The 24822-nt window shown below is 46.4% G+C and overlaps 1 protein-coding gene across 1 annotated transcript in view; it reads right to left on the bottom strand.

Annotated features, from left to right (window-relative positions):
* Window positions 1-24822, bottom strand: part of USH1C (Usher syndrome 1C) — a 120176-nt gene that overhangs the window by 87425 nt on the left and 7929 nt on the right. Inside the window, exons 2-4 of the mRNA XM_015423477.1 lie at window positions 21060-21127; window positions 11669-11812; window positions 10766-10904 (exon numbers count right to left, since the gene is read on the bottom strand). Coding sequence (XP_015278963.1) covers window positions 10766-10904; window positions 11669-11812; window positions 21060-21127 — 351 coding nt within the window. The remainder of the gene's footprint in view (window positions 1-10765; window positions 10905-11668; window positions 11813-21059; window positions 21128-24822) is intronic.

Genomic DNA, 24822 nt, shown 5'->3' with positions numbered 1-24822 from the left:
TTAACCACCCTTCTGCTGTGGACAACATACATAAAGAAATCTACTTTTGGAGCTCTAATCTCAGATCTGCCATGTAACATGTAGATAAATCATGAATGTCCCAAACTGCCAAAGAGGTCACCAGGACAAGGTGGGCCACCTATGCTGTGACATCGAATGCCCACCACAAGCACATCGGCCTGGTGCCTACCTTACTATCAGGGCTATTTTTGGGCAGGAACGCACAGGAACGGAGTTCCGGCTGGCTTCAGAGTTGGCCACACCCACTACAGTCAAAACCTCTGCGTGCCTGGCTACAGAGGGAAGGCCTGGAGAGCGACACACACACCCGTCGACTTCGAGGTGGGCGGGCCAGGGGGGCCCTGGAAGAATAGGGGAGGCATTTAAATGCCTCCCCGTGTCTTCCCCGGCCTGTCCAAGGGCCCGCTTGCCCAGGCTCCCCACAGCCGCAGGGTGCCCGGGCAAGCCAAGGGAAGGCAGTTTAAACTGCCTTCCCTTCCAGGGGAGGCTTACCTGGGCTCCCCAAGGGAAGGCATGGTGGTGTGGCCTAATATGCTAATGAGCTGTGCTGCCAGGGGTGTGGCCTAATATGCTAATGAATTTCTGCTGGTGGGTGGGGTCTATTATGTTAATGAGTTCATGCTGGGCTTTTTCTACAAAAAGAGCCCTGCTTACTATCCTTTACAGACTAGATCAGAGGCGTCGAACTCATTTGCGACAAGGGCCGGATCTGACTTAAATGTCACTTTGTCGGGCTGGGCCATGTGTGCCATAAAATGTAATGCCAGGTACCAGAGATAGAAACTGTATAAAGAACAGCAGTTGGTAAGCTCCGAGTGGTTGTATCCTCACTGAAAGGCCCCCATGGGCTGGGAGGGGGGTGCAAAGGAAAACCCATATGGGCAGACTGCAGAGCCAGTGGTGCAGCACTGGGGAGACACTCCCACGCTGCTCGACAGCTGCAGACGAGGTTGTTCCACGATGCTGAAGCCACCATCGAAGTGATTCTGCCCACTCCCTTCTCCAGCAGTCTCCTGTTTCCTCCCTTGCATTAGTTGCTCACGGGCCGCATAAGAGCCATATTTGACACCCCTGGACTAGATTAAAGCTGTCAGAAGGCAACACCCACCGCTCAGGCTCCACTGGACTTTTTTGGATTGCTAGCTATTGGGGGGGGGGGAATGTGCAGATCTGCCCTCGCAGAGGAGGGAGAGCTTGTACCTGAATAACACTTGGTCTTAAAGGTGCCACTGGACTGTTTTGGACCGGGGGGCCGGGGGCCCTGCAACTTAACTGGCTGCTTCTTGCTCTGCCTGAGGGCTGCTGGGAACAGGGGGTGGGGCTTGTTGCATGTGCCTGCCCCCCTGGGCTCTTTACTGCCGGAGCTCCGCTCCTGTGTACTTCTGCAGGAAATGACCCCTGATGATGATGATGAAGAAGAAGAAGAAGAAGACGAAGAAGAAGAAGAAGAAGAATTGTCATAGTCAGATATTTATTTATTATATTTATACCCCGCCCATCCTGCGAACAGGCTCAGGGTGGCTAACAAAGTGGTACAATGTACCTAATTGGCATAACCATAAAAATGTAAAACTACATAAAACGCATACTCATTCATTACATAAGTCAACAATTAGCAATAAAGTGCTCGCAGTACTAAAGATTAGATGGCGTGCTTTCCAGATCTAAATCCACGTCGTTCGTCCGATCGTCATCCCTCGAGCCGATGGGCCTAGCGATACAACTGGGCCAGGCCTAAGATCCGGAAGTTCAATACGATCATTGATGGTAACAATAGCGGTAGATGGTGTTCTGCAATTCAAGGTCTAGCCAAGTTCTTGGGGATTGCAGAGGTGTCTTTGCAGGATTCTTGCTGTTCCAAGCAACACTGTCTTCTGGAGCTGAGGTGGTGTTCTTTGTTCAATGGCCAGGATGTCCAAGTGTTTCCTGAACCTTGTAGGCACTGCTCCAAGGGCTCGACTGACAACTGGCATGATGGTAACCTCCTTTTCCCAGAGGTGCTTTAACACTATTTGTAGGTCTTGGTATTTTGTAATCTTCTCCTTTCTTTCCTATTCCGCTGTCTCCTGGGATTGCAATGTCAATGATCCAAACTCCATTTCTCATTTTTTCCCCTACAATAGTGATATCAGGGATGTTATGCTCCAGGTATATCTGTTTACGGTTTGAAGTCCCAAAGAATCTTTGTTTCACCATTCTCCATGACCTTGTCTGGTTTGTGCTCCCATGAATTTTTGGCTGATGGTAAGCCATACTGCTTGCAAAGATTCCAGTGCAACATAGTGACGTTCTTTATAGTCAGTTTGAGCAATTTTACTATAGGCACTGACCGTGTGATTGACTGTTTCATCCTTTGTCTTACAATGTCAACATTTTCTGTTATCGTTGGTCTTCTGAATCTTGGCTTTCATACCTTTCATTTCAAGGGCCTGCTCTTGTGTGACTAGAATGAGTCCTTCCATTTCTTTCTTCAAGTGTCTCATTTTGGAGCCACTTCCAGATGTTTTTGTTATCAATTTTATTCTCTATGACTTTCAAATACTGCCCATGCAAGTGCTTTTCCTTCCAGTTGTCAAAGTGAGTTTTGATTTCAATCTTTTTGTAATCTTCTTTGGTTTTTAGAACCTTAAATAAGTCTGTCTTGTACACCAACTAGAAGCTTCTCTCTACTTTTCTTGGTGTAGTCATTCAGTGCTCATTTTTCTTATTCAACTGCTTGCTTAAGTTTTAAGAGACCGCTGCCACCTAATTTTCTTGGTATACAGAGATGAACAACATCACTTCTAGGATGTAGTGAGTGATGCATTTTGCAATCTATTGCTTCTAATTCTGCTTGTTTCATGGAATCATAGAATGTTAGAGTTGGAGGGGTACCTTGCAGGTCATCTAGTCCAGCCCCCTGCACTCTGCAGGAACATAGCCAAAAGATAGCCCTACAACATACCCGAAAGATGGTCATCCAGCCACCGCTTGAAAACATCCAGTGAAGGAGCATCCACCACCTCCCAAGGCAGTCTGTTCCACTACTCAACCACTCTTACAGTTAGGAAGTTTCTCCTGATATCTAGCCAGTTTCCAATCGATAATGCCAGCCATGTATCTTGAAACTGGAACTGCCCATACTGTGTTGCCTCAATTTAATTCTGTTCACAATATCTTTTTAACTCTTTGGTAATACGCCTTGGTTATATTTTTCTTAACAAGGGTATGTTCGATGTCAGCTCCAAAATTCCAAGAGATTTGTAGTTTTCTCAGGGGTCGTTTCATAGAAAAAGAGCTAGGGGAACTCATTAGCATAACTCATTAGCATATGCCACACCCCCTGCCATCACCGGAAGTGTATCATAAGACCACACCCACCACTCAGTTTTAGTCTTAAAGGTTAGTCTTAAAGGTGCTATTTGTTAGTCTTAAAGGTGCTATTTGAACTCTTGGACTATTTTGCCGCAACAGACTAACACAGCTACCTCGGGGAAGCTCCTGGATGGGGCTGGGAGTCCTTGTGGAGGCCACGTGGAGTGGCCTCGGCCAGGCAGAGGGGGAGGACGCCAACTTACCCTCCTGCTTCTTCCTCCTTCTGCAACAGAATGAGGCTGGAAGCAGGGGGCTGCCGGAAGAAGGGGCAGGGCTTCGTCATGTGCCCCGCCCCCTGCACCTCACTCGGGGGAACTGTGTTCCCCCGCATTCCCCCCAAAATGACCTCTGAGTTTTCTTCAAAGCCCAGTATTTTTATTGTTGTTGTTGTTGTTGCATAATAGCTTCTCATTTTAAAAAAAAACTTTTAATTTTATTTATTTAAACATCAGTTAAGGTTACAAAAGCTTATTTCTAAATTACCAAATAAATACAAGTCAACAGTTTAACAAATGGAAAATGAAACCTAGTCAATGTCAATGTTTCCTCTAAGCTGTGGAGTCTTGTGAGCAAATATTCTACTTTTGTGAGCTCCTGGCATTAAAGTTGTGAGCGAGCAGTTTGGCTACTGCATAAATCAGTTTGCTCTGGAGCCATCCTTCCTGAGCTAAGGCAAAAATGTGTGAGCTGGAGGCTAAAAAACTGTGAGCTAGCTCACACTAACTCAGCTTAGAGGGAACACTGCTAGTCATATGACAATGATGTCAACATCTTACATCATAACAGCTTCTCATAAGCTGCGGTCACACGCACCAGTTGAGCAGAGAGGAAGCGAGGCTATCTCCTCTGGAGGAATTTGACATGCAGTTGCAAGATCACATATCCCTTTGTAGCTCCACGTGCAGTCCGTCACTGTGTGATCAGACACAACTGCGGCTGAGTCATTTTTTTTTTGCCTGTTTGTTTCTGATGCGCATAAATGAGGAACTGCACCTCCGGACTGAGGGCTCCCTATGGAGTATGCGATGATGCGCATACTGCGAAGGGGGGAAACGGCACTGAGCTGGGATCGCCTGATCAGACCATCCTGATGGTATGAGAGTGTGCTTGCGCGATCAGACAGGGGAAAGTCCATCCGTGGCCCGTCGGAACCCATTTACTACTGGACTTTCCCCGGTGTGTTTTAACTCTGCTTCTGTAGCAGAGCAGCACGAGCTGCCGACAACTGCGGGACGCTTCCCAGATGTTGCTGTCTGATCACGCCCTTTAGATCCGCTGGGCATTCGCACCTATGTTGGATTTAAAGGCATGTGTGGTCGCAGCCTTAGTTACTCGCTGCAATAATGAAGTGCAAGAATGACAAATTCCATCCCCACCCCCCTTTATTTGCCACTTTGGTCCCCATGGCAGAGCACAATTTCTCTAGCAGTCTATATGCACAAGACAAACGAAGTCATACAGAATTTAATTTGTCATTTCTTTGTGCTCTAAAAATATTTTTCATAGTACCGCTTCTGCGGTTGATATCATAAAAAAAATAAAAGAGCGGTGGTGTAAATTTTTTTCTTCATACGGAGAAAACTGACATTTATTTATTTATTTATTCAATTTCTATACCGCTCAATCCCGGAGGCTCTGAGCGGTTTACATAGGCATATTATACTTCCTATCTAGGGCCACAATGTATATAGGGGAGGTGGGTGCCTACCAGGCACCCTGCCGGCTTGTTCTTTCTTCTTCCTGCGGCTTCGTGGTGGGTTCTTATCTCGGCATGGCTCCGCAACGGCTCCTTCTGGGTTGGTTCCATAGTCCGCAACTGCGCGACGACTGCTGCACCGGCCTCTGTCTGACTGGCTCCGTCCATGCTGCGTCGCCGCATCTCTGGACCAGTCCCCGCCCGGAACGTCTGCAGCTTGAGGTCGGTTTTGCCGCCATGTTCTTTATGCCAGATCGCCACCGGCGTCTGCCACCGTCATCTGCCGCCACCACAGGTCCTCTTCGCCGCTACTGCGCCGGAAAGCGGGTGCCCCCCTGCTCCTAAGGCAGGTACCCATTTACCTACTTGCTAGGCTTTCGAACCGCTGGGTAGGCGGGAGCTAGGACATGGGCCGGGAGCTCACCCCGACCGTGGTGGGACTCGAACAACCAAGGCTGTTGATGGATTACTTTTGCAGGCGCTTTACTGCCTGCACCACCGCTCCCTTGTCATCATAATGAAAATACCCTATTCGTGTCTGTATGAAACATCTCCCTATTCATGGAAGGCAATACTAACAAACGCCATCTTTCATGGAATCTTGATGTCGGTTTTGCCGCCATGTTCTTTATGCCAGATCGCCACCGGCGTCTGCCACCGTCATCTGCCGCCACCACAGGTCCTCTTCGCCGCTACTGCGCCGGAAAGCGGGTGCCCCCCTGCTCCTAAGGCAGGTCCCCTATCTAGGGCCACAATGTATATAGGGGAGGTGGGTGCCTACCAGGCACCCTGCCGGCTTGTTCTTTCTTCTTCCTGCGGCTTCGTGGTGGGTTCTTATCTCGGCATGGCTCCGCAACGGCTCCTTCTGGGTTGGTTCCATAGTCCGCAACTGCGCGACGACTGCTGCACCGGCCTCTGTCTGACTGGCTCCGTCCATGCTGCGTCGCCGCATCTCTGGACCAGTCCCCGCCCGGAACGTCTGCAGCTTGATGTCGGTTTTGCCGCCATGTTCTTTATGCCAGATCGCCACCGGCGTCTGCCACCGTCATCTGCCGCCACATGACGAAGCCCCGCCCCCTGCTTCTGGCCACCCCGCTTCCAGCCCTCATTCAGCCAGGAGGAGGCAGGAGAAGAGGGAGGGTAAGTTGCTTCCTCCCCGCCTCTCCCCACCCCTGCCTGCCTGGGGCCAGGGAGGGCCTTGGCGGGGCTTCCTCGCACTCCCGCTGGCCTTGCAGGTCCACCGCCGGGCCCCTGATGTCAGGGGGTGTGGCATATGCTAATGAGTTATGCTAATGAGTTTCCCTAGCTCTTTTTCTACGAAATGACCCCTGCATGGAATAAATATTTGCTACCTTGTTCACACCGTTCTCCGCATATGCTTAGCAGAAGGCTTCATGTCTCCTTTTATTAGTGTATTAAACATCACTATGTTATGACTGGAGAACTGACTAATCTTTTCATGCTTTTCTTCACTTTTACATTTTCAAAAAGGATTTTTTACTTTACCAACGGAAGTATAAACAGCAAAATCAAGATGGTTTCACATTTTCCTTCTTTTTCTTTCACATGTTTCCTTTCACTCAGCTATTCATAATAATGTGAAGCCCTTTTTTATTCAATAGAACCCTGAGAGGTATGACAGCAGCAAAAAAAAAAAAAGCCAAGATGAAGCACATGAAAGAACTAATCACTCTCCATTCAGAAAAAAAATTGAAAAAATCACAGGAAAAGAGGTCACCTCCACAAATGTTTCAGTTACATATTATACAAATGCACACACAGATTTAGTGGCGGAGAAACTGCGTTTCTCATGGTTCAAAGAAATGAATCAGGATGGTATAGAAAAAAAGGAGAGAGACAGAAACTGATATTATGATAGAAGATCATTATGCCTTTTCTCAGACCACTTTTTCCAGCTTAGAAAATGTGTGGAGATTTAGTGAAATAATGCAGACGGATGAAATTTCAGAAGCCGTTGGCTTTATCATGAGACAGCAATTTAGAACAATGAACTGCCTGTCAACTCCCCTTATTCATTTGGTTTTAAACAGTGTCTCGTACAGTCTGTTATGAAGGTATCTTAGGATGAATCCTTAACATCACACATCAACATTCGCTGCAAACGGCTATTAATTTTATATTAATGGATATACTCTAGCCTTAACAAAGTGGTATTAGGAATATATGAGTTTTCTTAGTTCATATAGGCTTTCTGCCTATGTTCATGGAAAGGTGGGGGGGGGGACTGTTCCCCAGCAAAGTACCTTTTTAAAGACAACTTTTGAAAGTTTCTGAATATGTTTTGGCTCGTGAGCTCACATTTTCCCAACAATTCACAAAATTTGAATGAATGGGAACATCTATCATAAAGTCACTTCTTATAGAATCAAGGAATCATATAGCTGGAAGGGGCTACACAGGTCATCTAGCCCAACCTGCTGCTCAATGCAGCGGCAGTCTAAAGCACCCCTGACAGGTGTTCATTCAGCCGCTGCTTGAAGACTGCCAGCCAGGGGGAGCTCACCACCTCTCTAGGTAGCTGATTCCATTGCTGAACTACTCTTACTGTAATTTCTTTCCCCTTATGAGACATTTTATATTGAATGCATTTTGTCTTGAATACATTAAAAAATGACCAATGAAAAAAGGAAAAAGAACTGTGACAATTTAGCGCTTGGTAATATATTCATAAATCATAATATACAATAACAGAAAATAAGTAATATATATATAGTGAACATAGACATAGAATCCACCTGTTAAGGCATTCAGCAATTATAGCCCATTGAAGAACATAGCTATAAGCATAGCTTTATGATGAAGTGGTGAGTGTTTTTGCAATTATTTAAAATATTAATATTTATGTATGTGGAGCGATGTAATTATTGTGTAACAATGAAAATGTATTGTAACAGTTATTGTTGTACATTTTAGAATCAACAGTATATTTCCAATACGTCACCAAGAGAAATGAATTGTTGAAAGACAGTTGATGTAAGGTTTCATACTACTTTTATTCTTATTTATATATTTGCACACTGTTATATTTTTAAATGAGACTTGTATTGTTATATTTGATAAGGTACACATCCTTGTTCAGAAGAAGATCACAGTCGAAACACCATTCCGGAGACCACCATCTACATTCACTATATATATTACTTATTTTCTGTTATCGTATATTATAATTTATGAATATATTACCAAGCGCTAAATTATCACCGTTCTTTTTCCTTTTTTCATTAGTCTTATTACTGTGCCCATTCTTGTTAAAGGTAAAGGTAAAGGTTCCCTTGCTCGAAAGCCAGTCGAGTCCGACTCTAGGGTTGCGGTGCTCGTCTCCGTTTCAAAGCCGAAGAGCCAGCACTGTCCGAAGACGTTTCCGTGGTCATGTGGCCGGCATGACTAAACACCAAGGCACATGGAACGCTGTTACCTTCCCACCGAAGTGGTCCCTATTTATCTACTTGCAATTTCTTGCTTTCGAACTGCTAGGTTGGCAGGAGCTGGAACTAGAGACGGGAGCTCACTCCGTCATGCGGCACCCGGGTCTCGAACTGCTGAACTACCGACCTTTCACAGCCTGAAGTTCAGCGTCTTAACCACTTGAGCCAATATATTACCAAGCGCTAAATTGTCACAGTTCTTTTTCCTTTTTTCATTGGTCTTATTACTGTGCCCATTCTTGTTACTATACTTTAAAAAATACACACACAGTATGTGCATCCATTACAAAGTGTTCATGAGTATGGAAACTAGCCTGGAAGAAGCCACAGTGTATACAAGTGAGTGTGCTAGACAACAAATTCCCCGTTTTCATGATGCAATGGGCATGTGTAGCAATGGCTAGGACCAAAGTCTTTCCTGCAGCCTTCGTCACCACAGTGGGATCTTTCTTGGCCATCTCCTTTAGAGCCCGGACACAGCCACCATGTCACTGCTTCCTATCTGGGCCTCAGTGCCTCACAGGGCTTCAACCAAATTTATTTCAGATCCTGCTAGATATAGTCAGTATTCTTTGTTGAAAGGGATCTGAGAGCAGAGAGGAGTCATTCCAATGGTACCGTTTTTGTGGAGGCGATTTTGTTTTGCCAGCTTTAATTCTTTTCCGTTCTTCCGTTTTCAGTTCTTCATTTTCCTATTCTTCCTTTTAGCCACGCTAGAGACATTTGTTTACACAAATCTACTAAGTGCCCGGCCAGGACGGTACTAGACAGAACAATTACATCAGACAGAGCATCAAACAGCACCTACTTCTTGGGTTTCTGAGTAAGCTGTTTGCATTTTTTTCCTTTTTTATATCCTCCTGGGTAATCTCCTTAATAGAGCTGCATTCATCCCAAGAGGGGTATTTGCATTAGAAACGTGATGGGGGGTTGCAAGTGTCCCTCTGGGCTGGGAGATCTGATCTCCTCCCTCCTTCCAAGCAAAGTAGGATTGGAGACTACTTCACCCCTGCAAATCCTCCCACATACAATGGTTCGCCCCTGCAAACTCTCCCACATACAATACACTGCTCTGCACAGGGCTTTTTTTGTAGAAAAAGCCCAGCAGGAACTCATTAGCATAATAGGCCACACCCTGAAAGCACATCTCATTCGCATATTAGGTCATGCTACCAGAAGTGTGGTCATCCAGCCACACCCACCTTTTGCTTCTTATTCTCTTTACCTAGTTTGTTGTCAAAACCCAGGGCTTTTTGCATGTTAGGCCACACACCCCTAATTGTAGCCAATCCGAACGAGTCTCTGCTGTTGGGTGTGGCCTATTATGCTAATGAGTTTCTACTGGGCGTGGCCAACTTGGGAGTTAGCCGGAACTCCATTCCTGTGCGTTCCTGCCCCAAAATAGCCCTGGCTCTGCAGCTTAATCTAACATCTCAAAGGCCTCCCAGAGCAACACTCTGCCTTGCAGTATAAAGTGTAGACCCAACATCCCGATTAAGGGAACATGTGGGAAATGCTGGTTATTAGGCATGCCTGCAGTTTACAGTGTGAGACAGACCCTGATGCAATCAGAACATACTTGATCTGATGCTTTCCCATTACAGACTCAATCGATAACAAGAACTCATCCATGACACTCAGATCTGAGTAGCTGTCTGTTATTTTTTAATGGATTACTTAAAAAAAAAATCTTCTAAGCACCTCTCATCTACAGTCAAAATGTTTCAGTCTGTAGTGCCCAGGGCTTTTTTTGTAGAAAAAGCCCAGCAGGAACTCATTAGCATAATAGGCCACACCCAATAGCACAAACTCATTAGCATATTAGACCACACCCCAACAGCACAGCTCATTAGCATATTAGGCCACACCCCATGTTACCAGAAGTGTGGTCATCCAGCCACACCCACCTTTTGCTTCTTATTCTGTTTACTTAATTGTCAAAACCCAGGGCTTTTTTTGTAGCAGGAACTTCTTTACATGTTAGGCCACACACCTCTAATGTAGCCAATCGCAATGGGTTTCTGCTGTTGGGTGTGGCCTATTATGCTAATTAGTTCCTGCTGGGCGTGGCCAACTCGGGAGCCAGCCGGAACTCCGTTCCTGTGCGTTCCTGCCCAAAAATAGCCCTGGTAGTGCCAATGCATCCATAAGGATACTCCATAACATGTTTTCTCATTTTATTTCAATTTTCAATTTTTATTTCAGTTTTTCAATTTTCTTGGTATACGGGCCAGAATTTTCTTCTTACCTGAAGTCCAACACTGTCTGCTTGTCCACCTTTCACTAGCTGGGAAATAAAAAGACCACAGCCAAATTCAACACCACCTCTCACACTTATTCCAAGTCCTTCAGGGTGCAGACGATCCAGCCTCACTTCTTTCAATTTTCTGCAAAGTTGGAAGGTAGACTAGGATAACCAGTTGTGACAATATCAGTATTTAAGAACAAAAGAAGCTCTTGAGACCAAAAGTCCACTTTGCCTACCAAAAGTCACTCTAGTTCCCCCTGCTGCCAGCTAGAAACCATGGACGTTTTATGGAGCCATCATAGGCAATAATTATGGACAGACCAACTCCACACAATTTTTCCTACTCGTCTTTTAAAGGAATCTAATCTACTGACCATTATCTCAGAAGTTAGTTATGTACTTTCTGCTACTATATATATATTTTAAATAGAGAGGCCACTGACCAGAACTGTACATAGTATTCCAAATGCATAAGAACATAAGAGAAGCCAATGTTGGATCAGGCCAATGGCCCATCAAGTCCAACACTCTGTCACACAGTGGCCAAAAATACCAGGTGCCATCAGGAGGTCCATCAGTGGGGCCAGGACACTAGAAGCCCTCCCACTGTTGCCCCCTGCCCAAGCACCAAGAAGACAGAGCATCACCTACCCCAGCCTGTGAGTTCCTATCTATACCTTGTGGCTAATAGCCACTGATGGACCTCTGCTCCATATGCTTATCTAATTCCCTCTTGAAGCTGTCTATGCTTGTAGCCGCCGCCACTTCCTGTGGCAGTGAATTCCATGTGTTAATCACTCTTTGGGTGAAGAAGGACTTTCTTTTATCTGTTCTAACCCGACCGCTCAGCAATGCAGCTGCACCATAGCTTTATATGAGATTCATGCACTGTTCTATACCTACCTAGATCGCTTAGGTGTCAGTTGATCATATTCCACTTGATGTTTCAAAGGGATAAGAGGACGAATGGCCTCAAACAAAGGCAGTCGACTTGGTTCATTGATTACATATTTTAGATCTCCCACCAACACTGGAAGATTCATGGATCTACAAAATGAAGTTGAGGATGGTTAGCCTGGGAACGCACAATTAACTGTTGATAATACAATATATTATGTTATCTGACCATTAGTTACACTAAAGGTTTTTTTTTCATGATTGTATTTTTCTTCTCAGAACAAAGTACAAATATTTCTTAAGAAGTGGTAAAAGATGATATCTTCACAGATTATCAGTTGATACATTGCTACATTTATCCAGTTTTGCTGTTAGGAATTCTAATGCTGTATTTTTATTCTGAAATTTAGTTTAGAGGGGATTTATTCTGTTACCTTTTGTTATGTTTGAAGTTTTCTCGTCACTTGAAAACTTCATGGCAGTTTAATATGGCAGAACTTAGCTTTGGGCCACAGGTCTAATACAATCTTGTACTGCAGTGTCTATATTTTAGCCATGTAGTCATGGCTAATAGGCATGGATATCTCCCACTCCCAGGTTCCTCTGTCCGCTATTGCTCCAAGGAGTCATGAGGGGAACATAAAAATAAAAAACGGCAAAGTCAGCTGTGTCACTATGATTCCACCACAGAGTTTCTGGTGATTCCTAAAGCTACCCTATGGGTCCGTTCAGATGGCTCTTTGGATCTGCACGAGGCACGATTGCCTCACGGATCTAAAGGTAATGTCCAGACACAAACATCTGGGAAATGTCCCTCTTCCGTGGGCATCCCGTTTTGCCGCGCTTCGGAGCCGTACTTAAAACATACCACTTTAAATCTGGGGGTTTCGGTTACCTGCGGGGCAACTGCGGACTTTCACCCGTCTGATCATTCCACCAACGTGCAATCCTCCAATCGGGGTGGTCTGATGTCAGACCATCATGAGCGGGCGCCATTTTAAAAAATCTCTACACATGCGCGGATCAACAAGGACGCGCTGTCACAAAAAGTTTTCTTTTAAAAACCCACCGCACGCCACCTTCAACAAGGACGCGCTGTGATGCCTATGCGCATGCACAATTTTTTTTTTAAAAAAAAACACCCACTGCGTGTGCCTCCTTCAGTGGACGCCATCTAGACAATCCACAACGGAGGCAGCGCACAGTAAGGCGATTCACCAGGGGGGTGTCTGGTCGTGCTACGATGGATTAAAAAGATCGGGATCAAATTCAAATTCAAGCTGGCATAATGGCGGGATTAGCTGCTCATCTGAACACACCCTATGTCACTTCTGTTTTAGTATATGTGCTTCCCCAGAACTGACACAAGGACACAGCTGATGTTGCATGGCCCCCCAATGTCTTATCCCTAATCCTCCCACGATTTAAACTACTTACAGCGTTATCCCAACCATGCACATAAGGAAGTAAGCCCAATCTCAGGTAGCGCTGAGTGTACAGTTAGTAAAATCTGTCTGCTTAATAAAGTTGCATGCAGCTTTCTGTTACTGCCGAGCATTTTCTATTATGGGCACCTAACTGCCCAGTTACTAACACACGAGGACTATGGAACAGATGTCACAAGCTTGCAGCTTGAAGGAAAAGAAAAATGAAAAAGTACTACAAAACCAAAGGCCTCGCCAAGGAGCCTGCAATGAGCAGGCCTTGGTCTTTGGCATGGAGGAAATATCAGCAGTTTCTTTTAATGATTAGTTCCTACACCAGTTCCATTTACTATCCCCAGTGCGTGGGCCAAATGGAACTGCAGACTTGCACTGTTACAAATAATTTCAAGGTTAAAAAAACCAAGCCTAACAAACAGCAGATCTATGCAGTAGTCTCTCTAATGGGAGATCAGGCAAATGATATCCTACTCTCAGTCAGGCTGGGGCTGCCATAGGGCTGCCAAATCCCCCCGGGGGGCAGATTTCCCCCCGCTTTGGAGGCCCAATTTCCGCCCTTGTGGAATCGGGTCCCGGGGGAAACCCCACCCCCGCGTGCACGTCACAGGAAGTGACGTCATGATGCCGGGCACGCTGGGGGCAGAGCACAGCCATTTGAGGGGAAAACTCTATGTTTTCCCCTCAAATGGCTGTGCCCCACCCCCAGCGTGCCCAGCGTCATGATGTCACTTCCCTGTGACGTGCATGCGGCACGCACGTGCCAGGAGCAAACCCAAAGTCCCCCGCCAGCAGGTAAGTCCGGACTTGGCAAACCTAGGCTGCCAAGCCACCCCCCCCCAGCTTCTGCCTCCTGCCACCGATCAGCTGGCAGGCAAGGGGGACTTATAGAGTTGCCAGGTCCTACCTGCCCAGTTGGGGGGTTCCCAGGTCCTCTCCTGGATATTCTGGCCACATGCGCAAAGTGATGACATCATCCGGAAGTGACGTCATTGTGTTGCCGACATTAGGGGGTGACACTAGTTTTTGAGAAAAACTCTATGGCTTTTTAAACTTCAAAACCATAGAGTTTGTCCAAAAAATAGAGTGTCGCCCCCTGATGTCAGCAACATGATGACATCACTTCCAGGTGACATCACTGTGCTGTCACATGGCAGTGTCCCTGTTCGGGGGTGGGGTTTCCCCTGCCAGCCAGCTGGCAGTGAGGTAACACCCACTGGTACTTGGGGAATGGGAACCCCAGGGACTTACAGGCAGTAGCGGAAGGCCTAACCCACCATGGCAGTGACATCACCACGATGTGGTAATGTCACTTATGTGTGCATGAGAAGTGAAATCATCACATTTCCAATGATACAGGATACTCTGGTATTTGGGCAAAAACTCTATGGTAAAAACAGCTTCTACCACAATTTTTGCCCAAACACCAGAGCACTGCACATTGCCGCCGATGATGTCACTTCCAGTGCACGCCGGAAGTGACTAGGGTTGCCAAGTGGACTTACCCCTTGCAGCGGGGGAGCCTCGCCGCGGTCCGGGAGTTGTTGCAGGACGCGCGACGTTGCTGACGTTGGGGGCGTGGCCGAGCTCGGCCACGCCCCCAACGTCAGCAACGTGGCTGCGTCACCTCTGGTGATGCAGCTTCGGGGGCGGGGTTCCCCCCGGGGCCCAATTCCGCCGCGGCGGAAATTGGGCCTCCGAAGCGTGGGATTCCCCGCCCCCTGGGCCCATTTGGCAACCCTAGAAGTGACATTGCCAACAACGTCATTGCTATACCAGGTGAGGCCTTCCCCTGCTGCCAGTAAGTCCCCACTCCGTGCACTAGTTGCCAGGCTGAGTGAGAATTTTTAAAAGTGTGACAAAGTGCTGGGAAATTCTGAAAAACATTTCATTTATGAGGCACACTGTGATCCATGAAGAGGCAAGATTTCATTGATGCATACAACATGACAAACAAGCCTGTGTGCCTGTACATGATTGCATTAGCTTGTTATACTCATTAGCTGCCCCATTGTAAATATGGCACCCACACAATGCAATGAAGACAGGATCATTTTAAGGGCTACTGGACTCAAATTGTCTGAGAAATGAAATCTTCCTGTCTTGCCTGTTGAATCCTACAGACCTATTACATGAGCTGTTACAAGAAGTTTGTGTGGGGCCTAAGTCAAGAACAAGCTTTTCAGATTAACCATATACCATCTGTCATGGAGACTTCCGACGGAAACAGATAAAGTTATTATTTCAGTAGGTGCTTTATCTTACCTACTGGGTTCGGTACTGAAATAATACCGAGAGGAAAGCCAGCTCTGGTTAATCATCTTGTCTCAAGGACTATGCCCAGGGTTGTCAGTCCCCAGGTCCTGGCAGGGGTTCCCCTGGTTTTGGGGGCTTGCGCCTGCTGCCAACCAGCTGTGATGTCATCATGTTGGGGGTGTCACGCGATGACACTCTGGTTTGAGGGCAAAACTCTATAGTCTGAAGCAGGTTTTACCATAGAGCTTTGCCCAAAATCCAGAGCGTTGCTGCGCGATGTCCCCAATGTGATGACATCGATGTCATCATGTCAGGGACATCCCAGGGCCCCCCCCCCTCCAAATCTACTACTATGGATGCAAACCTTGTATTGTGTTGAGCTCTGCCACTGCTTAGCATAGAATAATTCTGCGGAGGTCAACATAATGGCTTCTCAATTGTTACGAGCTTTTATGGATAGTAAAGTTTCTATCAGGAATTCGGATGCTGTGCTTCTGAGTACCAATCCTTCAAAGCGACATTGTTCAAAAGGTACATCTATTACAGACATAAAATAGTTTTACATTTTGAAGTATTTCATTTTGAAGGATTGGTACTCAGAAGCACCAGATACGAGTTTCTGATGGAATCTTTCCTGTTGTGAAAAAAAATAATCATGATAACAGAACGAATCTTTAGTGCTTCTGTTGATCTCAGCAGAATTATTCTAGGCAAAGCGACAGCAGCACTCAACACAATACTCTGTTTGTGCTTTAGCCAACATCTGTCATCATAGATACTAGATATCCTAGTATATTACTTGAGGCACAAGTGATGCATTATTAATGATAATTAAATGCTCACTATAATGATGCTATCCACAAATAATAAAGGTGAATCAAACTAAAAATGCAAAATATTTGCACCTGGAAGAAACAAATAGCTGTTGCTTTGGATGACATGTTTCTTGCATTAGTCTAGAATGTATATTAGACATAATATATAGATTATAGCCACAAAATAAGCTGATTTCTACAAGCTGTTCACTAATTACCTAAACCTAATGTAGTTCTAAAAGTAATATACCAAAAGCGTGGCTAACGTAGTCAATTTCAGCAGAAACAAAAATAGTTTTGTAGTATCTTAAAGACTAACAAAGTTAGTGAACACGTGAAGTTGCCTTATACTGAGACAGATCTCCGGTCCATTTAGCTCAGCACTGTCTACTCGGACTGGCAGTGCTCCTTTCTTATCATGACATCACCTTTCATAGACCAAAGCACACTTTATTTGGTGCATGACATGGTAGCAAAAATACTGTCTGAATAAAGGAAGAGAAAAAAGTTTCTTTTTTCAGACAAATTGAGCTACAGAACAGACAGCAATCGATGAGATGCAGAACTATGTCAAGCACAAATGGCTACAGAATACAACCAAATGTACAAAAACTAAATAATGTGGATATGGATCACTCTTAATACAAACATTAATGCGAAAGCATTTATATACATCAGCCATGAACATAGTGCTTTGACGAGCAATGTAAGGCAGAAACACAGATTATTCCTCAAACTGCTTAATCTCTAAATCCCTGAAGAAGAGACAACCGAAGTAGGATTGGTGAGTGAAGGAAACAGAGAGGCAAAAAGCAGCAGAAGAATATAATTATTTTATTTAAGAATTTCTGTGCTGCCTTTCTACCCAAATACAGCCCCAAGGTGGTGAACATTAAAACATTTGAACATTAAAACAGTGTTTAAAATAATATATAAATAATTCAGTAAAAAGGTAAAGGTAAAGGTTCCCTTGCTCGAAAGCCAGTCGAATCCGACTCTAAGGTTGCGGTGCTCATCTCCGTTTCAAAGCCGAAGAGACAGCGCTGTCCGAAGACGTTTCCGTGGTCATGTGGCCGGCATGACTAAACACCAAGGCGCACGGAACGCTGTTACCTTCCCACCGAAGTGGTACCTATTTATCTACTTGCAATTTCTTGCTTTCGAACTGCTACGTTGGCAGGAGCTGGAACTAGAGATGGGCGCTCACTCTGTCATGTGGCACACTCGGGTCTCGAAGTGCTGAACTACTGACCTTCCACAGCCTGCAGTTCAGCGTCTTAACCACTTGAGCCACCACAGCTCCTTAAATAACTCAGTACAACACAGGAAATACACAATACCAAAACCAGGGAGGAGGGCCAATGGCATACAATGGAAGTAACGAACACAAGTTTTCACCCACTGGAAGAAAACAAGAATGGAGGGAAACAGATGAATCTCCTTGGGGAGGGAGTTCCAAAGTTTTGGCACCGTGACGAAGAAAGCCCTCTCTTAGGTTTGCTGCCCATCTAGCCGCAGATGGCAGGGGCACCCAAACCAGGGCCTCCCTAGATGATCAGGGTGGATGGGTAAAGGCAGTCCTTAAAATATGCTGGCCCCAAGCCACCTGGGCACTAAAGGTTAATACGAGACCCTTGAATTGAGCCTGGAAGCAAAGCGGAAACAAGACTGCAGTGATATGGTCCCTATGACCAACTCCAGTTCAAATCCTGGCTGCAGCATTTCGCACCGATTCGTGTTTCCTAAGCGTATTCCAAGGCAACCCAGCGCAGACTGCATTTCAGTAATCTAATCTAGATTTTAGCAGGGATGCCCCAGAGTGGCAAAGATGTTTTCACAGGAAGGGCCCATTTCCTTTAGGGAGAGTGCAACCCCATCCAGAACAGGGGATATCCCATTTCCTGGGTCAAACCTTCCCCCCACCAGTAGCCCTTCCAATCTGTCAGGATTAAGTTTCAGTTTGTTAACCTGCATCCATTCCAAAACTGCCTTCAGGCACCTGTTCCTGGTTTCCACAGCCTCCCTGGAATCAGCTGGTAGTGTGAAACAGAGCTGAGCGTCATCCGCATATTGGTGGTAAGGCAACTCAGCCCAAGTCTCTGGATGACCTCTCCCAGTGGCTTTACGTGGATGTTGAAAAGCACAGGGAACAAGACAGAATCTTGAGGGACCCTGTAGGCCAGGGGCCAATGGGCCAAGCAACAGTCCCCCAGAACCACACTTTGAAACCTACCTTTGAGGTAGGACCAAAATCACTGCAGAACAGCGTTTCCGAGTCCCAAACCTGAAAAGCAGTCCATAAGGATACCATGATTGATGGTATCAAAAGCAGTCAAAAGGTCTAGGGGAATTAACAGGGCTGAACTCCATCTTCCAGTGCAGGCCATCTACCAGGGCAACCAAGGCTATTTCGGTCCCATAACCAAGCCTGAATCCAGACTGGAATAGATCCAAACAATCCACTTCATTCAAGAATCCCTGAAGTTTCCCAGCTAACACTCGTTCAATCTACCAGTTCAAGAATGGTAGACTTGAAACTGGTCAGTAGTTATTCATCTCTCCTGGGTTCAGAGTAGGTTGTTTGTTTTCGGAATACACCACTGCCCACTTCAAAGCAGGAGTGACCATCCCTCTGCCAAGAACTTTGGTTCATTAAAAATGGAGATGGCTTTAAAAGTGTGGTTCAGTCTGGCTGTGGCCTGCTCTTGTTAAAAAAAGTTGTCTTTAAGACTCCTTAGTTTCACACAGCTGTGCTAGGAGTTAGGGTTGCCAGGTCCATATCTGTTCCCAGTGGGGGACTTTGGGGGTGTTCCCGGAGGGGGCAGGGCATCCCCAACGTGATGACATTATGTTGGGGATGTTCTGGCTCCAAGCCCTGCCCCCACGGGGATGGTCCCGCCGCCTGTGAGCCGCAGCAGGAGGGCCCTGCTCATTGCTGCTCAGAGATCCGGCGCACAGGGCCCTTTCCCACCGAATGCCTGTACTTAAAGGGTTCCTTTTAAGTGTAGGCAGCCAGAGGGCCCCACACGCCCTATCTCTGAGTGGCAATGCTCTGGAGCCGCTCCTCTCCCTCCTCTTTCTCAAGAGAGAAGGAAGAGGGGTGGCTGTGGGTGTTGGGGCTTGAGTGCAGGGCTTCCCCCGCCGGCAATGCATTGAACCCCCCCAAAAAGCGGGTATCCCCCGCCAAACCGGGGGGTCTGGCAACCCTACTGGGGGGGGGGAGCGAACACTTCTGCACCTGCAAGATAACATGTTCCCTCTCTGGCCTTGGATTTCCTTGTTAACATTCCAAAGCGATTAAGACCTGTGGGAAAAAACTGGTGCTGTGAAACTGCAGATCCCATCACCTGTTCTTCTGACATGACCAAAGACCAATCAGAGATCAATGAAATCATCCTTTCCTTGATTGGCCTTCTTGTCTCTGGAAGACATTGCTTGAACCCTGATTGGTGCCCAGGCCTAGCAACCATTTTGGGTTTCGACAATAAATAAGTTACCTTAACTCCTATTAAAGGGGCATGATGGTGTATATATAGAGAGATATAGATATAGACAAGGGGCGGGACCCACGATACTCGCGGGGGGGGGACCTCCACACTTATGAGGCAGAGGAGGAAGCAGCAGAAGGAGGTAAGTTGCCCCCCATCCCGCCGGTTCCCCCCATCTCCTCCACCCCCTCCACCCCCGGCTCGATCTCCCCCCTGGCTCAATCTCCCCCCCTGTGGCTCAGACGCTGCTCTCCTTCCCCCCCCCCCGAAGTGGCAGAGCATTCCCTGCGCATGCGCAGGGGATGCTCTGTCACTTTTGGGGGGATTTAAGTATTCCCCCAATATTTTTTCTGGGTTTTTAGATTTTTGTGCACACCTGGGGACTGCCCCAAGTGTGCACAAACATCTCCCTCCCCCCCAGGTGCCCCTGATGTGCGGAAATAAGTATCCGCACGCAGGGGGCATGTTCGGTATTAGATATATAGATACATTTGTAACATTTCACCATTTAGTGACAGGAAAGATAAGTGTTTGGGGCATCTGTTAGTTTTGCCATGCCAAGGAAGTGTTAAATAATTAACTTATGTTGAATTCATCCTGATTTTACAAGCAGCAGGCTGCACTTTGTGAGTGGAGAAGCAATTAGACAGGCCCATAAGAAAGCAAACCAGGTCCACAGCCAAAGGTACACAAAACTATCACAAGCCTATCACAAAGACCACATGGACACAAAGAAGCATCTACATTTCACTCCTCTGCAGCTCCTCTTAATCAAAAAAATATCTATGAACCTCACAGCTGTGAAGAGTGGGGAAATATCCCCATCTCCTCTAACAACAACAAAGACAAATGGGTCACATTCCAATTCTATTTACTGTTAGAGCTTACGAAGCTCACTGTAGCCCAAAAAATTATAATATGGAATTTGTTGATGATTTTTATATTGTAAAACACAGTCACAAATAACAATGAAATGAAATAAAAAACAAACTGATTACATTATCAGTATTCTAAAGTATGCAGAGGACATATGTTCCCTAATGACAAAAGTTGCTAAAAAGTCATGCTATGACTCTCTTACTTTCTTCTTTATTTACACATCTTGTAATAAGTCTTGGGAAATAAAGCACTATATTCACAAACAAGCATGGTTATTCCTTAGTTGTACTGGTTAAATACTGAAATCATTTTGCCAACATGAAATTGTGAGATGCTTTACCTAATTTTCTATGAGATATTTATTTATTTAGAACATGTATATCAGAACATTGCCACTCACAAACCAAAGCAATGCAATATAATCATAAAAATAAAATCATAAAAACTGAGTAACCAGTGTCATACTGCCACAGTTCATGTTCCCACAAATGTAAAAACTAAGTACAAAGTGTGAACTTACTGGTGGTACATCCGTAGCACATCGTAAAGATAGTCTTTTTCTGCTTCACTATCAATTAACAGGTCAACCTGAAAAAGGAATAATTTCACTGTTATTTTCTGACAAATTATGGATGTAATCAAACTGCAAAATCTTTTCCCCCCCACAGAATGCAAGCTGAAAGGCAGTGGTTGAGAAGAGTTTGAAACCACAATCATACTTGCTTTAAAAAAAAAGATCTACTGAATTTATGACTAATTCAAAACCTATACATTACACACTACAATGCAGTACATTGTAATATACAAATCTCTTACCCGATAATGACTGTGTTGTTGAATAAATGTTTTCAGAAACCTTTTAGGCCACTCAGCAATGTAGCACATGACCAGAAATAACTATGCCCCAAACAGATATATTTGGTTAGTACTAGATTTAAAACACAAATTTCAGCATCTTTCTGATGGGGCTGTAAACGAGATTACTCCTCTTAGCTCTGATGCCTTGACAGAGCTTGCTGCTCGATAGTTTTTCTTTCCTCACTCTTTGTAACAGCATGTTCGTTTAAGCTAGTGTCCGATTACAAGACTTTCACTTCCCTAACTATTCTAAAAAAATAAATAAATAAAAGTGTGAAGTCCAAGTGTATCATGTAGCACAATTTGCCTTTCTGGGCACTCCTGAAGCCGTACAGACTACCAAACTCGTACCTGAGAAGTTTCCATAACAGGAAATGTCAACGATTTAGGAGTGATTATTTTACTAACAGCCAAACGCTCACTACATAATTCAAAGCCGGTTATAAAAAGAACATATGAAGCCGCCTTATACAGAGTCAGATCATTGTCTATCTAGGCCAGTATGTCTATTCTGACTGGCAGCACCTCTCTGAAATCCATTTAAATAGAAATGTTGGGAATGAAAAATGGCACCTTCTGTATTCAAACTATGGGTACTGAAGCAGAAGAGGGGAATATATACTGCCATCTGTGTAGGCAACATTCAAAATAGCCTTCGTAAAATTCACAGTGCATTACGCAGTCATGCAATACAGTCCTGAGCGTATTTACTTAGAGAGCCAGTTTGGTGTAGTGGTTAAGTGCACGGACTCTAATCTGGGAGAACCGGGTTTGATTCCCCACTCCTCCACTTGCACCTGGCTGGATGACCTTGGGCAAGCCGTAGTTCTGATAAGAGCTGTCCTTGAAAAAAGAGCAGTTTCTGTCAGAGCTCTCTCAGCCCCACCTGCCTCACAGGGTGTCTGTTGTGGGGAGGGGAAGGGAAAGGAGTTTGTAAGCCACTCTGAGACACCTTTGGGTAGTGAAGGGCAGGGTATAAATCCAATCTCCTCATCTCTTTCTTCTAAGAAGCAGATACAAATAGAAGAGGAACAATTTCTTAAAAGTAAACAGCAAGAGTTTTGTGAAAATGGTTGCCACCCTAATGGTTGCCACATAGAGTTTTCCCCTCAAATGGCTGTGGCCCCGCCCCCAGCGTGCCCGGCGTCATGACGTCACTTGCCTGTGACGTGCATGCAGCGTGCGTGTGCTCTGCGCGCGTGCCCGCTTTGGGAGCCACCCCAGAGTCCCCCGCCGGCGAGGTAAGTCGATTTGGCAACCCTAGTCAGTCATGACACCAGGCTCTGGATTTAAGTATCCCCATATGGGGCAGATCAGGCCTCAGGCTTTCAGGACTGATGGCAGGGACTTACCCCGCTGACGATGGCTCGCAGGGTCTGGAATGCAGGAGCAGGCAGGATTTGGAGCACAAGGTTAATGGCCTCGCAAACCCATTCATGCAGCAAAGCTCCATTCCTCACCCCCAGCTTTAAACAGGCTGGGGGAAAGCAGCTCCAGATATTCTAAAGGCAGCTTCTGGACTTCATCTAGCTTGGTCCTCATGGGGCCAGAATCTTGTAGAACATTAAGCCAGCTAAGGCAACGGTCTGGCTCACTGGCTGGAACAAAGGCTGCTATCGGGCCACCGTGTCTTCTCTTCGCTGTGTGAAAAACCTACTACATCCATTGTTCCTGTCTGGTGGGGGAGAAACCTGGAAGGCTAGTGCTCTGGGCCCTGATCTGGCATAGTAGATGTATAACTTTCCCGGGGCTTTTTTTGTTGAAAAAGCCCAGCAGGAACTCATTAGCATAAACAGGCCGCACCCAACTGCAGAAACTCATTAGCATATTACACCACGCCCATGACAGTGCAGCTCATTAGCATATTAGGCCACACTCCCATGCCTTCCCTTGGCTTGCATGGGCGCCCTGCGGCTGCCCGATCCTTCCAGGGGGCCCCCTGGCCCGCCCGCCTCGGAGTCACGGGGGGGGGTCGCTCTCCAGGCCTTCCCTCTGTAGCCACGCACACAGAGATTTTGGCTGTAGTGGGCGTGGCCAACTCTGAAGCCAGCCAGAACTCCGTTCCTGTGCGTTCCTGCCCAAAAGTAGCCCTGGCTTTCCCAAGATCTGGAAGGCCAGCCGGAGGTTCTGGTGTTGACACCTCAACAGCCAAGTCCTTTAGATCAGCCTTTGAAGCGACTTGGTCAGCAGCTGAGGAGGCTGTTATAGTGCTGGTGTTTCCCTGACTTATCTACTTAATCTATACTCCGCCTTACCCCCAGAAATGGGCTCAGGGCGGCTTACAACATAAAACCATGAAACAATAAAACAACAGATGGCAGCAACAAATCATGGCAAAAACCCATGCCTCGTGTCAGGCAGGAATAGGCTATTTTACTAACAGCCAAAGACTCACTACGGTCCCTGCCACATGAAGGGAAAAAAGGACAGGCTATGTGTGGCTTTTAAAAGCCTCACCAAAAGAGGCATGCGGCGGCGGGATCATACAGATCCCGTCAGCCGCCGTGCAATTGCTCCCCGGCACAATCAGATGCTGGGGAGACCGGGGAGAAAGCCATGGGAGGCTGCCGAACTGCGCATGTCTGAGCATGCGCAGTTCGGCCAGGAGCCGGGGATGCGCCGGCGGAAGAACGCGCCGGCGCTCCCACGGACGGCTTTGATGCGGCCTTTCAGAAAGAACCACCTCGGTAGGTGGTTCTTTTTTGCTGCGGGTTATCGTCGGAAGGGCCAGATCGGGGACGGGCATGCAACGCTTCCCAGATGTTGCAGTTGGATCGCACCCATTTGCTCCACCCCCAATCCGTCCCTCTCCCGGCCCAAATCCTCTCGTGTGACCGGGGCCTACATAATTCAAAGCCAATTATAAAAAGAACATAAACTTCCCCTGCTGTTCCTCAGGTGATGTCCCTGGTTCCTCAGGCTCTTCTTCTGAGGATCCTGAGCCCATAGACCACCCAGCAGAGGTCATGAGAGGGGACAGGTTGAGAATATATATAATCTTTTGACCCCAAGAACAGCAAGCTAAGGGAGGCTTGGGGCTGTGGTGGCTCAAGTGGTTAAGACACTGAACTGCAGACTGGCCTAGATGGTAAAATGCAGTCTTTGTCACTAAGGACAAATGTTTGCAGGCTTCCCTGTGACATGCATATGTGCACAATTACTCATGGATTTATACTTGTCCACGCACGGCTTTTCAGCCTATGCACAGGGGTACTTCCTCTCAGGCAGTCCCACCCTCCACTCGCCTGTGTCTGCAGGCTGGCCTGGCATGGAAGCTGCCCTTCACTTGCTCCTTGGACGCTGCAGCCCGTGTGCGTGTGTGTGTGTGTGTGAGAGAGAGAGAGAGGGGGGGGGAGAGAGAGAGAGAGCAGTCACCTTTTTTGTGGCCATGTTCTTGAGCTTTTCTGAGATAGGGTGCTTCCAGA

The sequence above is a fragment of the Gekko japonicus genome, unplaced genomic scaffold (assembly GCF_001447785.1).
Source record: "Gekko japonicus isolate JY-2015 unplaced genomic scaffold, Gekko_japonicus_V1.1 scaffold2416, whole genome shotgun sequence".
NCBI classification, from domain to species: Eukaryota; Metazoa; Chordata; class Lepidosauria; order Squamata; family Gekkonidae; genus Gekko; species Gekko japonicus.
This window is presented reverse-complemented; position numbering and strand designations above follow the sequence as displayed.